We start from the raw sequence: 16,635 nt of genomic DNA, 5'->3' as shown, positions 1-16,635 counted from the left end.
AGTCAATACTGAAAATGATGGAGCAATGCTGCTTGCACATTTTACAAGCTCTAACAATAGGTAGCTGGCTTCCTTTATCCAGGCAAATTTCCCTTGCTCCTGGCAAAGTGATGCACAATATGCAGTTTTGAGCAGGTTACATAAAGTACTTGTAATACACTAAACAGAAGAGCTGCAAGATATGTAATGACAAGAAACAAACTCCAATTATATACTAGTGTGGCAGCCTTCAGGCTAAATGTAGAGATTGTGGCAATCCAGTAGCAGATTTTCACAAGTGCATATTTACATCTGTTTTATTTTCTGATGTGATATTCTTCTATGCTTCTAATATCCTTTGACAGATCTGTCTGTGCCTCATTCTTGCCACTGTCCTGTTATTAAGCATCAGGAGGCTACTGAAATCTGATTTGACAGGGAGCAGACTCAGAGCTGTGATTGATGACATTGCAATGCAAAAACTGCATGTGTGTCAGCAACTTCTCAAAACAAGGTCTGCAAAATAGGAAGGAAATGGAAAAAGAAGTGTTAACTGCATACTCCAGTGTCTGTGACTGGATATGAATATCCAAGAGAAGCTATAGTCTGGTGACCTGATTTTTGCAAGCATGCAATGGAACAAATAACTAGGCTCTCTTGTATCCCTTACCCTGTTTCTCTCTGAGAAAAACACTCACAACAAAGAACCACACAAACTCAACCAAACCAAAAGCAAAAATAAATACAAGACTAACCCAAGCTAACCAACAAAAAAACCTCCACCCTGAAAGAGCTGGCCACAGTCTGCACAATTTACAATTTCTTTGATCTCAAAGTAATTTTAATTCGCAGCCTTAAAAGCTGCATGGAGCATACATCTGTGAAGTGCCTCTTTCATTAGTGAAGTTCTTTGATCTGAGTGACTGAAACTCTTCATTGTTCATATTCACACTGTAGATTTAACAACTTCTCAAAATTTATTAATAGACAGAAAATCCATAAGTCATTTCAGATTATAATGTTTGTAACAAATGCATGCAGCTGCAGACCTTAGCAGCCCCATCTTAATTAACACAATTTAAAAGAGAAAAAAAATACCTGGTTTTCAGAAAGGAGAAAAAAACACAAAAAAGCCCCAAAACAATCAGTCAAACAAAAAACCCTAAAACCCCCAAAACCAATAAACAGAAAGACTAATAAACAGAACTAATGACTGTTTTTCAATGCTTTATGTTAACCTGAGTTAGATGGAAACAAATTGTCTCCAGAAGAGCATTTATTTCAGAATGCAGCAGCAGAAAAACTGAAAGCTAAAAACAAAACAATGGAAAGCAGACACATGATTCATAATAGAAATTATGCTCTGTCTTGGTCCAGTTATGCATTTCAGAGTCTGAAAGGATAAGGGTAGCAATGCTCACACAAGCCTTTTCACAAGGCTGTAGTAATATAAGAAATTTCTTGAAACTTCAAGATGTTTACATCCATGCAGATGGCAAGCCAGGTGACTACTGTCGGAAATTGAAGAGTTCAAGATCTAATTAATTCAGATAAAGACGCCACCTACCTCTATTTCGGCTGAGATGAACAAAATAATAAAGAAAACACCGCAATAATCTAAAATTCCAGAAAAATAACCTGATAGCCTTACAAACTACTTATTATTCTGGAAAGTTTTATCATGGATGAAGTCAGAGGTGCTCTCCTGGAGATAGTTTGTTTCCACCTAACTCAGGTTAACACAAAGCAGTGAAAAACAGTCATTATTAGAGAAGTTTGTAAAACATGGATAGCAGTTATAACTAACTGACATAGATTCAGGAGTATATGAAATATACGGCAAAAATTCTAAAGGTCAGAAATAAACTTTTCCAGTATAAACACAGTTCCCTCTTTTCCCCACAATGAAGAGGGAAGTAATCTCTTTGGGAGCTCTGCCAAGGCCAAATATGCTAAAGAACAACAGGCCACAGCACAAACCAAGGTACTGATCTCTGCTTTTCTAAGCTGAGGTGTACAAGCTTCTACACCTTTATTATGTCAAAAAAAAAAAAGTGTAAGTGAAGTCTGTAAACAATGAGAACAGGTTAGCGAGCACAGTCTGACTCCAGCACTAAATTAGTGTCTTGCCCAAGTGTTTCCACCGTGGTGAAGGGCAGCAGTAGATTGGAGCAGAAACTGCCCGAGTAGCTGAAAAAGCCCCAGCTGAGGAAAAAAAGCTCTCCCCCAGCCCAGACTTCTGGAGAAAGTGTCACAGGAAGTCACAGGAAGTCACAGGAAGGACTGTATTTGCCAATCTAACAAGTGTAACAGTACATGACTGGAGAACTGTAAATGCAGCACCAGTGGGCAACTTAAGACGGGCAACTTCTGGCTGCAAACAAGCCTTCTACAGAGCAAGATCTCTCTGTGTAACTTACCTAAAACCATGGAATTAAACAAGAAATTACATTAAATGCCTCTGATGGACACAAGTCCTACCAGGCTTACCCTGTACTTCCGGACCTATAATATTGATACCTCTGAACATCCACAAAAAAGAAAGAAACCATGTATATGGAATATCTAAAGGAGGTGAGGATGACAGAATCACAGAGTGGTTTAGGTTGAAAGGGACCATCAGTGGGGTCATCTAGAACAACCTCCCTGCTCAAGCAGAGTTTTCAAGATTTAAGAGAAGGTGCAAAGTTTCTAAGGAATTTGGCTTAAGAAAAGAGAGATATTGTTAAAAGTGAGGCATAAGGCAAATATATGCTACCATTTAGCTCCGCATGGATAAATTTTGAGGTAAAAAATTATTAATTAATTTGTAATAGTTAAAATTATCACAAAAAGGAGGAGTATGATGATAATATTTGGTAATAATACTAAACTATTAGGGGTATTTGCAGCACAGGATCTTGAACATAGAATAGCTGAAGGTGTAATTACATGAAAAGGAAATAAATTAACATAACATACAACTGGTGGCTCAGGGACAGAACTTGGAGGTAATAGCTTGTGTGATCTGTCAGTGTGATGTGGCTGTGAAACCCAGGTCTTGTCAGAGTTACTTCCAGTAGAAACACAGTAGAATTTGTGCCATAGTGAGAAGACTTTTACACAGCTTCCTCTGAAAGGCTGTGAATTTATAATTGAAAAGGAACAAAGGGTATGTGGGATGACCAGGGGGAATGGAAGGCTACCTACAGCTTCTACTAGTCTAGTCTAGAAATATAAACCTGCAGAAGTATTCACTTCAAGCACTGAACGTTTCTTCCTGTCTCATACTAATTGTGAAGACAAATTTTCACTTCTATATTTTAAAGTCATCAGTTGGGAGACTTAAACTAAGCTATATTTAAAATAAATATTATTTCCTTTCACTTCTGATAAAATGATCTGGAATGCTAAGGCCACTGAGGTACTGGCAATTTAACTGCCAGGAAAAGGGGTGGGAAAAGAAATAGCTTATTAATCCCCTTGACTTTACCAGCAGTACTGTAAGCAACACCCAGAAATTAAAAACCCTAATCACTGTATGTACTGCAGAAGCATGTGGACCTCTGTTCTAGATTACAGAAATTAATTTTAAAACATAATCACCATTTCTTTCAGATGATCTGTTAAAATAATGATCATATTCAGTAGCTAACAATTTGGTTGTGTAAAGAAAAATTTGGATTTATAGCTCATCTTAGTTATCAAAACTGCTAATCAAAATAATCAAAATAATGCTAGTCACAGACAATCAATTTCAGAAAAACAACCCCCAAAACACAATCAGCAATATCTGAATGGATCATTGATGAATGATCCTGTATTATATATGTCCTCTCTTAAACATCTCTTTTTAAGAAAACACCTAGCAAACAAATAGTTCTAGAAAGGTGATTTGCTTTACGGGTTTGTAGTCTAGACACATCTTATAAACATTCAAAGCATTTGGAAACTTAGTAGATTTCTTACAACAGTGTTTATGCCCAGAGATGTATCTATTGCTAAGAACAAAGAATTTCTATTAATCTAGCAAGATGGTAATTGTGGTATACATTAAAGCTGGACTGAACAAGTTTTAAATAATCAGCTCTGGGGTGGATAGAAATACCTTATGATTTCACAGACGGGATCAAGTAATTTCAAAAATCCCACGGAACGTGTTTTATTTGTTGTTGCTTTTAGCCAGTTCTGAAATATATTCACATACTGCAGGTCTGAATTACCGACATGAAGGGAAAAACATACAATAAAAAGTCTGAAGGCTTTACCTTTTTATATGTTTTCTCTTCATTTGGCTTTCCAGCAGTAACATCTCCATTTTCAGTAACAGACGTCATCTAACAACAGAAGCTTAAGTTATAAATAAGGTATTTTTATTTCAAAAATAATTGTTCAGAAAAATCATATAATTTATTATCTATTTTTGCCAAATACAAACTTTTCAGGGGACAGCACACTACCAAGATCAGTGACATATCTAGGACATTCCTGTATGTATTTTCCATACAGACTAAAAGGACAGCACTGGCCCAGGAATATGTCCAACAAATGACTGATTCTACACGACTCTGCTGCTTCTCCCCACAGTGAATTCACAGATTGCAGTGAAATCTTGATTCTCAGACTACTGCATGAGATGTTCTTGAGGGGGAAAGACTATGAAGCTTGTGAGCCAGATATTCAGTGACATTTCTCAGTAGTCTAAGGTCCTTGGCTGCATCAATATGCTGTATCTCCTTAAAGTAGCAAGGAATCACACAGAATTACAAAATAGTCTGAGTCGAAGGGACCCACAAAGATCTGTGAGTCCAATTCTTAAGTGAATGGCCCATACAGGGATGAAGGCCACAGCCTTGACATTTATAGCATTGTGCTCTAACTATTTGACATTGCATCTTGCCACAGCTGTAAAGCCATTCTAGACCAAGAATAAACCACTAAGACAGAGGTCACCTTGAGACTCAGACACCCCGAGTTCATCCGCCAAAGGCACAATGACATGGTTTAAAATAATTCTAGATTTTACCAATACTTTCACAACAGAATTAAGCTTACCCTTACAAACAACAGGACAGGTCATCTGGAGCTGAGAGTGAAGACCAAGTCATTCATTGGTGGTGTTAATGTTTTCCATAACCTGTTATTAGAAAAATCTGTCATCACTATGTCTTAACAAATTTCCATCTCACAGAACAGCTGTAGATTTCATTTTACTACTATTCTTCAGCCCGAGCAAGCATTCAGCTACAAGTGATGCTTTTCAAGAATCATGTCAAATCACTTAGTTACTATACTTAGAACTTACTATACCTAAAACATACTATAACTTGGTTGATATACTTAGAAACTAGCAGTATTACCCAGGAGGAAATCAGTGCAGAGTAATTCCTTTTTGCCCTAGATATTTCACCCCTGTGTCACAAATAACTCTACAATAAAACGTATATGTAGAGCAGTACACATACATGTTCTGGAGTGTTGTGTAATTACATCATGTGTTATTAATCTGATAGCCTTATCATCTCCAGTCACTTATAAGAAATAGCTGTGACCATCTGGAAGACAGCAACATTGAAAAGTCACAGATAACATACAAAAAGAAAATCTCATGACACCTCAAATGAGAAGAAAATCTCATTCTGTCTTTAAGCAGTACAAACAGCATCTTGTACATATCTAAAAATTGGTTTAAAAAAAGTATTCTGAGGCCTCATTCACCGATTTTAATTTTCCATTAATCCAAAGAGTATACTTAACACTACCATGGAACCTTTCAATAAAAAGCTGTGAAAGTCAGTATTTTTCTTTTCTTCAGAGAAGCAAAATCTTTTGAGAAACAGAACACACAGCTGTCTTAACTGTGTTACATAACTTTCAAAATCTGTGCTGTGACAACCATCTCCTGTTCCATGCTAACAATTTTTTGCAAAGGAAGTATTACTTTGTGTATTTTCTTCCAGCCCTAGAGCTACTGAAGAGGCACATGGTGCCTTCTCACATGCTTTATAATAGGCAGAGCAAGAGCTACTGTCTCAGTTCTGATGAGGTTTAACAGTTCAAAGACAGGTCACAACTTACAGCCTTGGACTCACTTCCAGACTAAGCTGAAACTATTTTTTTTTTTTTTTTTTTGTTACCATAGCAGGAAACTACTGTAGCTAAAGCACTGAATCTCAGTATGTACCTGACAAAGGAAAAGCTCACAATAGAGTAAGATATGGGGTAGGGGCAGGTAGAGGAAGAAAACATTTAGTTGCAAAAATATTGTAGTGAGCTGACTTTGGCTGGGATAAAGTTAAATTTCTTCACAGTAGCTAGTGTGGGGTTATATTTTAGATTTGTGCTGGAAACAGTGTTGATAATTCAGGAATGTTTTCTACTTTTGCGTAGTGCTTACACAGCATCAAGGCCTTGCAGCGCCCTGCCAGCGATGGGCTGGGGATGCACAAGGATCTGGGACTGATACCAGCTGACCAAAGGGATATCCCAGACCATATGGCATTATGCTCAGCATATAGAACTGAGGGAAGAAGGGAGGGAGGATGGTCAAAGTGAAAAACATGTTTTCCTTCCCAAGTCACCATTAAGTGTGATGGACCATGCTTTCCTGGGAATGGCTGAACACTTTCCTGTCCATGGGAAAGGGTGAATGAATTGCTTGTTTTGCTTTGCTTGCATGCACAGCTTTTGATTTAGCTGTTAAAACAGTCTTTATCTCTACTCCTGAGTTTTCTCACTTTTACCCTATTGATTCTCTCCCCCATCCCATCAGTGAGCGAGCCAGTGTGTGGGGCCCAATGGCTGGCTGGGCTTAAACCATGAGTGAAAGACGGCTGTAAACATCTCCTCTTTACTTCTTAGATGCTATACTACCTGATGACAAAGAAAGGAAAATATTAAAGTATAGTAGAAATTTAAAGGGTATTTTTCTCAAATACTCTCAACCAACATTTTGGTCACAAATCTTACATGCAGCAAAAACTACTGTGACATGTACGGCTCTTGAAACACAAGTTTACAGTCTTCACTTCCATCCTTCTGCTCTGAATACCTCCTAATCCTAAATGCAGACTTGAAAAAAAATCACATCTATTCAATATATGCTTCAGGGAAAAAAAAACAAATAATAGTGTTTCACCATTTAGCTTCTCACACTAGAATCATAGAACCACATGCTTCTTAACTAACACAAACTGCAATTTTCATCACTCTGAGGGGAAAGTGTCATATGCATTTTCCCCTAGAGCTACAGGGACACCTTTTTAATTTCTCTGATCAGTCAGAAGCCCACCATGTCAACACCAATCTGCCCACCACATAGCTGGCATTTTGAGAACTGAGATGACAGTCAGAAAATATGAGCTTCCTACCCTGCTTTGATTTCTTGTTCTTGAATTTTTAAATCCATGTTCCTTTTATAGACAAAAATGATCTTTTAAGGTAAGGTATTCATTTTTCCATATTATAAATAACTATCTGTTTTTACACAACCTCATCTGCTGAGGCCCAACTCACACGAACAGCTATTGGTACTTACACCTGAATGGCCTCTCAGCTCAATTTCAAGTTAACTTTAGAACACCCAACAACTTCAGCCATTCATGAAAAATGCTATTGCTAGATTCCTACAGGACCATGTATTAGTTAATTCAACCAAAAATCAATTCTTCTTCCCATTACCATCAAAATATATATTTAATTTTTTTTGGAGAATGCATTTTTTAGCATATTTAGATCATTTTCTTAATAAAATCCTTTTTTAAGAGCACTAATAAAACATGCTGCAGAAGAATCACACTCCAAATAAAAGCCATGTAGCTTTTCATTACATGTACTCCCTTGTTCTGACTGATAGTTAAAATGGAAATATTCTTCCTAGCTTTTAAAACAGACATATCTCTGAGTGTACTGTTGTCAGGCTTCTGCAGTGAGTTAGAAATATCATGCAACAAGAAACATTTATTTATAACTTCTTACAGGTGTAATCTTTAATTTTAAATTTGAGGAATAAAAAGTAAGACAAAACAAGATTAAATGAAACTTTAAATTTTCCAGTGGGCAGAGAGATACTGGGGATTAAAAAATACATGAAACAATTATGCATGTTTAAGATTAATAATATACAAATAAAATAGATGATATGGTGCAGATTTTTCAGTCTGAAACACACAAATGCATTTTCAGGAAAAGCTTTGGGTTTTTGTTTTTTTTTTGGTAATGGTCAGAATACACAATTTTGGACTCAATGGAGAAGTTTCATTCTCATAGCTCAGTGCATTTCACAGTACCTATTTAGCTGTTTCTTAATCCTTGAACAGTTCTCTTTTGCCAGGAGGACACAAAATCCTCAGAATATGGCAGGTGCCTTCTCAGAAAAGCACAAAGAATCATATTAAATTCATACTAATAATGCTACATCAAAACCAGACAAAAAAAAGATTATCAGAATAGACTTACTGTCCTAAGTAACTGGGAGCTTACATACCAAAACTGCATTCTTTCTTGATCACAGCATTTTGTAAGCACAAGTAAGGATGTTGACAAGAATTTCTTGTCCCACAAACAGCATTTACAGTGAATTCCATTAAAAGGAGTCATGAGGTCAAATTCCTTCATAGGTCCTGTCTCCCCTCTGTTACTACTTTGAAGCGGCATCTTTTAGTACAACTATGAAATTCTCAGTCATTTCATTATTGCAAAACTCTTACTGGTGAGATTTGTCCAGACATATTTTCATTATGAAAGTTCTTCAATTCACTAAAAGGACTTGAAGATCTATAAGGCAGCATTCTTCCACCAAATCACCCTGGGGACTGTCACACATTCCCAGATTTCAGCACATGTATGAAGCTGGAGATCTTTGTTACACAAAATTTTGCCAGACAGGGCAAATTTCCTAAGCCAAAAATTCTCTACAGTGGAAGAAATCCATGAACACATACTCATTAATGAAAAGCTACTCTTTTCATACTTGTTCTCTTGTATTTCCCCCACCCCAAACTCAAGTATCCAAGAACCATTCATGGTATTCTTGGATTCACCTGAAGGCAGCTCCAAGATCAAAACACTATTAAAGCTAACTCCCCTACTTTTCTGAAATTATAGAGACTTGACTTCATACCTTCTTAGGCACTGAACAAACTTCTCTTGCAGATGATGCATTTATAAAGTCTCCCTCCTGTCTGGACTCTATGCCAAAAAACACAATACGCACGCAGCACTGGATTTCCAAATTAGATCTCATCTTACCTTGTTCATTATTCCATGAAACTTCCTGGTACTCTGGACCACTGTCAGATTTAGTTGACAAACTTAGGCCAATCAGAACTCTTGACAGTTTTTTCCCTACCTTGTCCAGTAGAATTTGAACAGTAGGATTATTTATCAGATTATTTGTAAATTAAGGGGTTTGGGACACAAAAACATCCTCTGACACACAAAAATTGCCTACATACATCTTGTTGACACACAAAATCCAATCAATGATATCAGCATACTATCACCACTATTTTAAGAGGGGTCAAGAGGCAAATGACCTTTTAGCTTCAGGTGAATAGTGGGACTTGTATTCTTTTTATTACATTTTAGATTCTTAAAGGAGCTTTTCTCAATGCTTTAAAACAATGCTGACAATAATTTTCATGGTTTAATTGCCTTCCTTCTGAGTTTACTAGACAATGAGGAGTGCTGTTTAGGAACCTGCAAGCATTGCTAGCAGAGTGCCAATACATAGATCTAAAGAAGTGAAAGGAAGCACAATTAAATGCACAGAGTGGTAAAAGGGTAAACACATCAAAGATCTGATAGCTTTCCCAACAGTCATCACAAGTTAACCCCCTCTCCAAAAACCTTATGTATTTTAAGGTCAGAGAACAGTTTTTATACATGAGTACTTGGGCAGTTACACAGCCTCCAAATAAAAATTGAGGTAATCTATGTAGCCACTGAGTTACAAGAAAATACAATTCAGCTCTCTGTTTTAATATTTTTTAGGTTTTTTTTTTTAATAATACCCCAAACAATAGTTTATGGAATAGATCCACTCTGTACCAGAAGGACACAGACATCTAAGATCAAATCTGTATGCTTCCATATCTGAAACATCTGAGGAGTAAAACTGATGTATCCTGAGAATGCAGTAAATGTTTACATGTTGCAATAGACTCAATAATCATTAAAAAGTCATGAAAAGCTTCAAATCTGAAAAAATTTGGATTTTCAATCTGAGATCCACCTGTAATGCCTGTCAGCCTAATAAATCTCTGCTGTCAACTGATGTGACTTCCACTCTTTGCAGAAGTACTGAAAGATCTCTTATGTCTTTCCAGACATTACTACAAAAGTAGACCAAACTTTTTACTGCATCCTAAATACCATTAATTTATGCCACTAAAAAAAAATTTTAAAAAGTCTATCTTTTCTATCTGGCAGGAAAAAAAAAAGGGTCATATGAACTTAAAGAAGAATGAGGGAAAAAATAAAGAAAAACAGCAAGCAATTAGGTCTGAAACCTTGTCCCAAACCACAACTGATTATGGAGATTTTAAGGGTGACTGAAAGTAAAATCATCTGTGTAAAATTTGTGATAGTACTATTGCTGTGCTTGTGAAAACTGGAAAATGCTGTTCATGTTAATTAATGCTAGGATGAGCAATTTCAGACTGAACAGCTAAAAAAGGCAAATTGTGTAGTCTGTGATGCCTAACAAGAAAAGCCAACCAACAAAAAAAAAAAAAAAAAGCCCTGATTAATCTACCTATCTGATTTCTTTATCATTTTGCTCCAAAAATAATAAGATGAAAATCAAGAGTAGCGTAATATGTGATGAAATTCACAAATAAAGTAAAAAAAAAAAAAAAAAAATCTCTTCTTTCTCCTGGTCTTTGTCATGTCATCAGGCCAGTAAAAATGCTACAGAGAAAGAAGCAAGCAAAAAACAACATAAAACTGCCATTTAGACTGTTCATCTACTCTAAGTCATGTCAGCTGTTCACACCACCTTTATTTACCTAGCTTTAATAACACACATTAGTTTCAGTGCCCTGCCAGATCTTTGAGTCTCTCAGCAACTAATCTGAGCACAATGCTAGGATTCTGATACTGTTTGATTTCTGCAGTTGCCCTCCCTTCCTTCCTCTCCCCAGTTTCAGGAATATGGCACAGTACTTGGATGTCTTTTAAAAATGTCATAATAGGAGTAGTACTTTTTTCTTACTTTGCTGGCTGGATTTGAAAAGTAAGTTATCATAGTATTCAAACCATAAAAAACATGTTCATTTTGTACTGCTTTGATTTACTGCAAGAAAGGTCAGAACATATATCCTCCTCCTTTAGCTTTCATTGTGAAAATAAATGGAACTGTAGAACTTCAGAAAATACCACCTCCATTAAAGTCCACAAATATTCAGAATACATCTGATTACCCAGAAGATTTGATAACCTATAAAAGTGCCTTCCTCTTCCATTTAAAGTGGTAGTCCTTGTGCACTAACCTGTTCTTTAAGGTGAAACACACTACCATTGTAATATCCAGGATCACAGGAACAGCCACAACACCACCACCAACTACAGCTATGAATCATATCCCTCATTTCAAAAATAATCTGACGTGATTCTTTCAGATGGAAACTTTTTTACAACAATGCAAATAAAACTGAAAATTCATTGAAGAAACCACAGTGCAGAAGTCCTTGGAAACACAGCATACTGTGCTCCTTTAACACAGCACATAGATTTTCTTTTGTAACTTCTGTATTTTGTGAATTCTGCATGTGACAGATAACGTGGAAGGAAGAGTTTGGGCTTTTTTCCCCCTCTATGAATTTCCAAATTCATGACTTCATAACAAGGGACTTAAATCTATCTCACTTCTCTACTCTCCATTAGCCTACTTAACATTTCCTGTCAACTACTGCGTCTTCTGCTCTCCCCAGAAGCACCAAAGGATCTCTTACGTCTTGACAAACACCATCTGCAAAAGCAGAGCAAACTTTCTACTGTGTATGAGACGGTGTTGTCTTAATAACTAAAGGACTTTTCCAAATCAGTGAGCTCAGATCAGCAATCAGAAAGAACAAACATTTGATCTATGACATAACTGACGTCACACTGTGTGTCTTGCAGAAACTGTTAGCAGGCCCTCCCTTTACGAAGTGAAACTGCTCCATTAACTTCTCATTTGTTTGTAGCAGTCTGAAAGCATACAAAGCAGAAAGGCATATTTGTACATAGCCAAAGAAGACTTCCCAATTGCTACTTATGTTTTCACAATTCTGATTTCATGTGCCAATAACAGTACTTTTTAGAGGACTAGCAAGCTTTCTATGAAGGCGTCTGGAATTACAAATTAATACAAATTGTCAAGATGCAGTTTTCTTTGAAACAACTGAAAGAAGGAAACATCTGCATGCTATATACAACAGTATGCAGTATAAGTTAGGGTAGTACCACAGTGAAGGGCAGAGTCCAGAATCAAGAGTTCTGCTCCTTTACTTTGGTGACTTTGATATGGCAATGGACTATTGTTACCACATACCAGACACTGTACTTTTAGATAAAACCAGCACAAAACACGCGTTGTCCAATAAAATGACTGCAGCACACTGAGACAAATGGTTGATAAGGAAAGCAAAAAGCACAAAGAGAGGGAAAATTCTTCTACATTTGTCTTTGATGGTACATGCAAAAGAGAGTGACAGGGATCACGTAACACTGTGGTCATGATTTTTTGAAAGGAAAGCATGTCAAGCTGCTTCATTCATACAAGTGGCAGGTAACATCCATGGGGAATGAAATCTCATGTACAGCAAAAAGGAGATCAGTGAACGTGTCAGTTTCTAAAGGAATGGCACAGAGATGCAAACAATCCCACCTTGGTGGGTGGGGAATAGATATAAAAGAGGAATTTGGTCAACCCAAAAGCTTTAGTAACCTGGAATTCCAGAAATAGTCATTTGAGAAAAGAAAAATAGGTCAAATGGACTTGCAGAAGATTAGGTATAAAAAGAATAGACTGAACGTGAAAGAAAAAGAGCAGAAAAGCACAGGACAAGTTACTTTGGTAAGAAATATGTTTGTAACAACAAGAACTTCACAATAGCTGTATTGCTCTAGTTTGAAACCTCTGTCTTTTTACTCATCCACATTTTTCCACTTCAAAAGGAGGTCAATCACACTCAAAACTGCTATGCAAACATAACTTTACAACAGAGGCAAGAATAAAAATTGGTAATAGGAATTCTTTGTTTCAAAGAACATTGAGACTTCTGGATGGAAAACACAAAAAAGCTGTGGTTAAAATAATTTGCATGCACTAAAACAGGTGGCATAATTTGCACATCAGCTCTACACAGGTAACTTGTAAACGATACACTATTGGGAATTATTTAGGCCATTTGCATATTAGCATGTAATTATTGAGAACAAAGTTTTCAAAAGGATATATCATGGAAACACTGATCTCAATGCATGAGTGAATTATTATGATCTTCAAATTCTCTATGCTTTCTTCCCCAAGTCCTGTGAGTATAAGTTTTGTACATATAGCTTTTAATGAATGCTAGCTAAATTAAGCTATTCAGTATTCAGATTATCTAAGAAATTCAATTATTTTAAAACCCCATTTTTGTCTCCCATTCAGGGCCATTCCATACAGCTGCAAACAGACGTTGAAGAGTGGAAGAGATTACCCTGGAGGATGTGACAGGTAATATTTGAGATTCTTTTGTTTAAAAAGTAGTTAATACTGTCTTGAAGGAAGGAAAAGATCTTGTTTCTGCCATGACTCCTCCTGGTTTCCATTGAATCACTGTATCACTCAGACTGGGTATCTCCAACAATTTTAGCTGGTCCAGGCTGGTGCTGCTGTGGTCCTGCCTTCCAAGCATGCATTCAATAGCATCATTATTATGCACCAGTGCTACTCCTGCCCCAAGAAAACTCATCTAGACAATTAAACTTACAAAAAAAAGTAACCTACCAAAGAATATCAACCATAATGGAACTCCTTACAGCAGCTTTGCTGTGGTCACCCCTAAGATCAAAAAGAAGCTTGGGAAGGAATGAGGAAGGTAGTGAAAACTGCTAGACCCTTGATCCATGATGGAGGAGAGACCAATTGCCTCATTTGTTTCAATCACTCACATACTTCTTCATAGCCTCAGAGCCACCAGTGCACCAGTGATAAAAGCAGGAAACGAGACTGAAGCAGATGGAAAGAAGTGTTAGCAGCAGTGTCTGATGGGCCAGGCAACAGGGCCCAAAAGGAGTTCAACATTAGCTTGAGGGAAATAGAAATGCACGACTAAGGTTAGGTTCCCAAATGTCTATTCATACAGCAACTCATTTTTCAGGTGCCTAGCTTGTATGAAAAATAAGTTCACTCAAGAATGGGTGTAGAAGGATGACGCAAGCACCAAAAAGTTAAAAAGTTGTGTATGAATTCAAGATGAGAGATACTCTAAGTTATTCTACTGAGTAGCATAATCTTTTACAACCAATTAACCCCCCACGTACTATCTTCCTTCAGGAAAGCCAAAAATGCAATTAATAGAAGTTTTCCTTGGACCCCTACAACATAATTTAATAGAAAGCTCACTTTACCCTTGAAAAGGATTTGAAAAAACTGTCTTGTACCGTTCTCAGCAGAGAACAATTCCTGTATCACTAAAATACCTTTGATTAAATTAAGAGCTCTCAGTTTCCTATAGAGCAGAACTTCCTCAGGTACATTTCCAAAATCACTCATAAAGCTATAAAAAAGGAAACTATTATCCCATTCTATGAAATGCCTTATAAAGCACAAAAGCTGGAGTCTTCTTGGTTTAAAAGGAGCTCTCTAACATACTTCTTTTTAAACAGAGAAAGCTTCAAGGGAGAAAAGAATTATTTCAGAAGCTGCATAGGACAAAAACTCAAATGATTAATACAATAACATGAATTTCTGAAACCAATTCAGTAAAGAACTGCTCAGCATGTAAGGAAATAGTACTATTGTCAGAACTCCTGTCATCAAGCCAGGACAGGTATTTTGCAGCCACTACAGTAGAACTGCAATATGGGAACCAAAAGAACTGTCAGAATTTTTATAAAGTCATTCCATTCTCTGACTGGAATGTGGATGCTTAAATGTAAAGGTTACTACTACCTTACAAGGAACCATATATTTCTGTTGATACCAAGATGATTTTTTTACCTTTTCTTTTGTATACCTTTTATGTAACTTTTATGTATCCTCAGTATTCTTAGCATGCATACCTGTAATTCCTTAAGTCTGATAACTTAGCATAGACCTACTATTCTGTTAGGCCATGAGACCAAACACCCTAAAAGCCTTCTAGTAGGAGGCTGGAAAATCCTATTTCTAGGGAAACCAAGGTCCTCTCTAGAACACAGCCTGCACTCCAGAGACTTGGCCCATCCAAGGGGCAACTCTGTGGATGGAGGAACATCATGCCATTCGTCCAGGCCTCCCATTGGGGCATCCTTGTTAGATATGCTAATTTGTAAGGTCTATAATCTGTATAGGTGATCCATCATGTGTGTGCATTGTGGTGCATTCCACCTTGGCAAAGTGGTGCACCAATAAGGATCCTTATTAAAATACTGAGGTAAAAACCCCTTATCCCTTAACCATGTCTGGCTCTCAATTTTTTAAGATCAGGAAAAGGCACGACTGTTCTCCAGGCCATGTCTCAGATGAACAGATCAGAATGGGCAAGTGACTACTTTTTTTCCCAACAGTATGCTTTGGCACCCAGCTGAATTATGAGCATATCTGCACTGTAATATACAAATCCAAACCACATCAACACACATACCCCACCCTACTGACATACAGCAACATGAGGTGTATCATGGCAAGAAACATGTACAGTTGTTTTAAGGTATGGACACCTAGCCACAGAATTTTTAAATGGCAATACAAATGTTTTCAAATAAATCTTTATAAGTAGTTCTTTCCAGCCAAATTACATATACAAATTGTTTTCCAACAGTCTTTCACTTGCCAAAGCAAATTGAAAAACCTGTCCCTGAACAGTTTTGGCAGCAAGAAAGTAAAATGAAGTCATTACTAGATGTTTTTGCCAGTTCTGAAACACTCTATTATTCTTCAGATGTTGTTTATATTCCACATATAGTTGCACCACTTTGAACATTTTTGTATTAAAAATTGCAAGTTAACAAACACTATAGAGGCACCATCACTGTCTCTCTCCCCAGGGACTTCTTTGCAAATGACTAGCTGGATTTCTTTAAATAAAACCTAGCTGGAAATATTATAGAAAAATTAAAATCTTAAGCTATCACTGTATGAACACATCTGCACATAAATTAGCCTTAAAAGTATCCATGTACACATGAACAGGACTTAAAAAGAAGACAGTTTACCACCAGCAACAACAGTAAGAAGTGGGTGAATAAGTTTGTAGAAGACCCATACACAACATGAGAACCTCCTGACATGAGAACCTGTGAGCTAATCCAAGAAAATAAATGTGAGTTTTGCCACGAATTTTCCCACAAAAAGGTGTCTTGAGGCTGAAATTCTTGAGAACCTCCTTCCTTCTCAAAAAAGCCCTTTGAAACAGTATCTCCACCTCTCACTGCATCATTATAACTGGGTTGGAAGCATCTTTATAAAGTAGGTTAGAAAAGGCTTCCAATATTGTCTGTAAG

At 36.9% G+C, this 16,635-nt stretch overlaps 1 protein-coding gene across 8 annotated transcripts in view; it reads right to left on the bottom strand.

The window, feature by feature from the left end:
• The window catches only part of PIP5K1B (phosphatidylinositol-4-phosphate 5-kinase type 1 beta), a 103,605-nt gene that overhangs the window by 62,636 nt on the left and 24,334 nt on the right, over positions 1 to 16,635 (bottom strand). For 6 of the 8 annotated variants that reach the window (XM_086868021.1, XM_086868022.1, XM_086868025.1 and 3 more), the window contains 2 exons: positions 5,014 to 5,095; positions 4,227 to 4,295 (listed from right to left, as the gene is read on the bottom strand). In XM_086868021.1, the coding sequence (XP_086724147.1) occupies positions 4,227 to 4,295 (69 nt within the window). In that variant the 5' untranslated portion in view covers positions 5,014 to 5,095. Of the gene's footprint in view, positions 1 to 4,226; positions 4,296 to 5,013; positions 5,096 to 5,423; positions 5,931 to 6,927; positions 7,875 to 16,635 lie in introns of those variants that run through there. The other 2 variants (XM_086868027.1, XM_086868024.1) reach the window with 2 other exon arrangements.

The sequence above is a fragment of the Cyanistes caeruleus genome, chromosome Z (assembly GCF_971803275.1).
Source record: "Cyanistes caeruleus chromosome Z, bCyaCae1.hap1.1, whole genome shotgun sequence".
NCBI lineage: Eukaryota > Metazoa > Chordata > Aves > Passeriformes > Paridae > Cyanistes > Cyanistes caeruleus.
This window is presented reverse-complemented; position numbering and strand designations above follow the sequence as displayed.